Source organism: Osmerus eperlanus, chromosome 4, assembly GCF_963692335.1.
Source record: "Osmerus eperlanus chromosome 4, fOsmEpe2.1, whole genome shotgun sequence".
NCBI lineage: Eukaryota > Metazoa > Chordata > Actinopteri > Osmeriformes > Osmeridae > Osmerus > Osmerus eperlanus.
In genome coordinates, this window is record NC_085021.1 from 20876960 (window position 1) to 20881426 (window position 4467).

At 50.8% G+C, this 4467-nt stretch overlaps 1 protein-coding gene across 4 annotated transcripts in view; it reads right to left on the minus strand.

The window, feature by feature from the left end:
- The window catches only part of si:ch211-156j16.1 (uncharacterized protein LOC564557 homolog), a 10815-nt gene extending 6662 nt beyond the window's left edge, over window positions 1-4153 (minus strand). For 3 of the 4 annotated variants that reach the window (XM_062460193.1, XM_062460194.1, XM_062460192.1), the window contains exon 1: window positions 3272-3745. In XM_062460193.1, coding sequence (XP_062316177.1) covers window positions 3272-3338 — 67 coding nt within the window. In that variant the 5' untranslated portion in view covers window positions 3339-3745. Of the gene's footprint in view, window positions 1-3271; window positions 3746-4082 lie in introns of those variants that run through there. The other variant, XM_062460191.1, reaches the window with a different exon arrangement.
- Window positions 4154-4467: the final 314 nt, after the last annotated feature.

Here is a 4467-nt window from a genome sequence, read left to right on the forward strand (position 1 = left end):
CACCATCACAATCAGCTGCCACTGGGGATTCCCTGCGTCTGTGTGTGTATGTGTGTGTGTGTGTGTGTGTGTGCGTACAAAGCTTGTGCTAAGCTGGACAGGAAGCAGAAGATCTGTTGATGTGTCAAGGAGTGTGTATGGATCCCGTAGTCCAAGAATGTTTTTCTCCGCACTCGGGGAGGGAGTTATCTGCCCATCCCATCTCGTCCCGCTACGGCATGGAACACCTCCCCCCCCACCACCACCTCCCCCCCCACCACCACCTCCCCCCCCACCACCACCTCCCCCCCACCACCACCTCCCTCCCCACCACCACCTCCCCCCCACCACCACCTCCCCCCCCCACCACCACCTCCTCCCCCAACACCGCCTCCCCCTCCGCCCGTAGGAGGCCTGACACAGGGCCTCGCCTCTCCGTGCCACAACACCCTGGAGCCGAGTGGGAGAGGTGAGATAACACGAGTGGAATATTCCCTCACAGCCTTATCGCGGACAGAACACAACTCATGTCCACATGAAGGCTGTGACTTCCAGATACACCACGTCCAACATTCCTCAACTGGGCTACGTCACCGTGGCAGCCAGATAGACCTACATCCTAGAATGAGTCAAATGGCTGAGCGGTCAGGGAGTTGGGCTATTAATCAGAAGGTTGCTGGTTCGATTCCAGCTGTGTCAAATTACGTTTTGTCCATTGGCAAGGCACTTCACCCTACTTGCCTCGGGGGGAATGTCCCTGTACTTACTGTAAGTCGCTCTGGATAAGAGCGTCTGCTAAATGACTAAATGTAAATGTAATGTATTCATGTAACATGTCAGGTATAGCAGAAGTAGAAGATATACCATACTAGCTAACCCTAATGCTGTGCTTTCTTGTAGATGGGCAACTGGCCATTACCATAGCAACTCAACGTACTGTGAAGAAGCACCCAGACTATAAACAAAGTGAAGATCAGGGCTGTGATCTTATAGCTTCAACTGTGCTGTCAGAACAGTGCAATTTCTGTTTTTTTTTGTACCTGTTAAACTGTTGGGTGATGGGATTGATTGAGGGGTTCATTAAATGAAATGGAGAAAACTAGAATGTCCTCAGAGGTGTAAAGCGGAGCTTGAAACCCTGCCTGTGTTTTTCCTACCCTCACTCTAGGTCTCATCCTGCAACGTACGTAGGTGCTGAAGACGTGAGACATTCATGTCGCAACTGACAGTAGAGACACACACACACACACACACTCCCCACACGCACATATGACTTGGCAGCCATGTTGTGGGAGTGTGTGTGTGTGTGTGTGGGACTTGCCACTCCAGCAAATGGCGAGTTTGTATTAACCTCTTGTCAACGACGGCCACACTATCCATGCTCAGTCAGCTCATTGCTCTGGCTTGCGCACGCTACATTTAAAATGGCCCCTCCCTAATCTCCAGCAAGCAGATGTCGACTTTCACCTCACAGGATAAATAAAACGGTTCATAAAGATATGACTTCGCTTTTTGGGCATTCAAATTAAAGAAAAAATAGAAAGACGTGCCTGCCGACGTGAGGTTTTTTTTCTGTCCGCCATGTGGCTCCTATTTGGACTATGAGGCCAATATTTGAGTCATTTTACAAGTAGACACAGACAGAGGGCATATTGACCCTGGAAACAGCCAGATGTGGAGGAGCCCTTAACAAGAGTGGCAACTCAGACAAAGCTCATTATGTGTATGTGTGTGTGAGAGAGAGAGAAATAGAGTAAGAGAGAGAGAGAGAGAGAGGCGTGAATCAACAAGCTCTGTTCTGAGCGCATATGCGTGGGAGTTCTATTTAACTTTTCTTTCTAATTTCACAGAGGTGTTGGAGTTCAGAGTTAAGGAGTCTCGGAGAGAGGTCTGGAATAGGAGGGGGGGCCTGTCTCGAAACTCGGTAAGGGTTGGCATTTAAAAATAAACTCAGCCCCCCCTGTGTTGGCCACCCCCCTCCATCCCAGCACTGTCCCCCGGGCTAAGTGTGATGGGGGTGGGGGACGAGGGTGTCGGGGCAGTAAAGCTTGATATCCTGCCAAAGATGGGTACATGTGGAGGGGTGGTGGAGCCTGAGCCGGGGTAGACATAACATGTGGGTAGGGGTGGGGCACGCTCAGTAAAACCCTCACGTACGTACCGGGTGTTCTCTCTCTCCCTCTCTCCCTCTCTCCCTCTCTCCCTCTCTCCCTCTCTCCCTCTCTCCCACTCTCTCCCTCTCCCTCTCCCTCTCCCCCTCACCCCTCCCCCTCCCTCCCTCTCCCTCCCATCCCGCTGACCCTCTTAAAATATAAAGCTGCCCTCTATTAATACCCCTGAGCGAAGCAGCCCTGCCCAACCCTGCTCTGAGCTCAGCTCCCCGGTCCTCACCGCCCTCTCCACCACGCCCTCCGCCCCTCTCCACCCGGCCCTCGGTCACTCTCCTTCCCAGAAAGAAAGAGGGAAAACAGGAGAGATAAAGAACAGGAGGAGGAGGGGCAGATGTAACGGGATGCAAGACAGACTAACGTGGAGTTGGGTAAAAACATAGAAAGATATGGAGGATAAGAAATGGGATACTTATGAACCCCCCCCCCCCCCCCTTCCCCACCACCACCTCAGCGTATGCACCCCCCCCCCCCACAACACACTTCTCCAGAAAAGTTGTTTTGGGAGTCTTCCAGAGGATATTCCTTCCTTCCCTTCGGCCAGAGCCAAGAGCTCATGTGCACGAGGAACAAAACCTAGCACCATTACATCACATTCCCCCTCGTCTCCAAATCAAACTTTTCCTCCTCCCCAGGGCACAGGGAGGGAGGGAGGGAGGGAGAGAGGCTAACTGTTAAATCGACACAGACTATCCACCCTAGTCGGACCCCCTCTTTATTAAATTAACACCCTCTGCCAAAGCTTGTCCCTTCCCTCCAAGATGAGCCAAAGCAATTTAGCGCTGAGCAGGCTATTGAGTCCACAGAACAGATGCCAGAGCTGAACAAATAAAAAATGAATGAAAATAGACTTGAGAATTAAAGTTTTTTTTGTATATTATTATTTTTTGCTCAATGAATTTTGAGTGTTTTTTTTCCTTCTTCTTTCCCTGAAGTTTACAATAACCAACGTGTAGGACTTTTCTACCCAGGCAAGCCAGACAAAGAGTGAGTGAGGAGCGAGGTGTGGTGTGTATGTGAAAGTGTGAGAGAAGCACACACACACACACACACACAGACACAGACACAGACACACATAGGACATGGTGTGCTAAGTTAGCTGGGGGAGCTAAGAGTTGACTTACTTGCGCGTGCGATGGCACAGAAGGGGCCGACAAGGGCCAGGAGAAGCAGCAGCTGGACTTTGATCATGGTGACAGTAGGTTTTTTTCCTTAGGTCACGACGTAGAGGAACCCCACTGAGCGTAGAGCAACACTGTAGACCCCTGGTCACACTCTCACACTAACCGCCCTCGCTGGCCGCTCCAGGGGTGACCGAAAAATCTGAAGCGTGAAAATAAGAAGAAAAAAAACTTTCTTCAGAAGTTTAAGTAAAGAGAAGTTTCCTCCTTCTGGGACCGAGCTGGCAGACGCGAGGGGAGCCGGCCTGGAAGATGGAGGCTGAGAGGAGAACGAGCGAGGAGCGCGGCGAGGATGTGGAGAGAGAGAGAGAGCGCAGGGAGAGGAGAGCTGCCTCTTGGAGAATGGAGTGAGAGGGGGAACGAGGGAGAGGAACATGCACACACAGAGCGAGGGAGAGAGAAAGAGTGTGTCAGGGGTGGAGGAGGGGTGCTGGTACTGGTGGGGGGGGCCGAGGAGGGGGGGGCTGGGCAGTGGTAAGGTGGTCTCAGCCCCTAGGTCCTGCCTCCGTTGCCTAGCGGGCCAGTCCCGAGTCAGACACACACTCTCAATGCAGGGCCAGTCCTCCCTCCAGTCTCAGCCTGTTGCTACACTGCCATATCAGCACACGCAGTCTTAGAAAACATCAATAAATAGGCTGGTAGATTTATCCACACGAGGAAACATTGGCACAACAGCAACAAGAAGTTACAAGCAAAAACTGTCAGGCATCTGTAGAATTAACAACGTTAAAAGAATAGCAAATGTATGATATACCCTATGAACATAAGCTATGGATTGTTTTAGTTGTTTCTTAATGGATGACGTCGACCAAGTTGAATTCAGATGAACCCTAGATGAGAATGGCTCAATACACTCCATCATTCCTTGGTGAACTTAGAGCTAACAGACAGTCCCTTGCCTCTACAGTTCAATACCGCCATCCTACTAAAAGGAGTGTTCATTGATTCATGCTCAGAAGACTCCAGGTTTCACATGCTGTTTTACCACAGAACCTCGTGGTTTCTCCACACAGCAGGCGACGAATGCCAGTATGGTCGTCAGACAGTAGTCACCATCAGATTTGAAGCCGTTTGGACATTGAAAAGGAGTGGTAAAAAGAGTTAGAACATTGTGTTACTTTCACACAGGCAAGCATGGT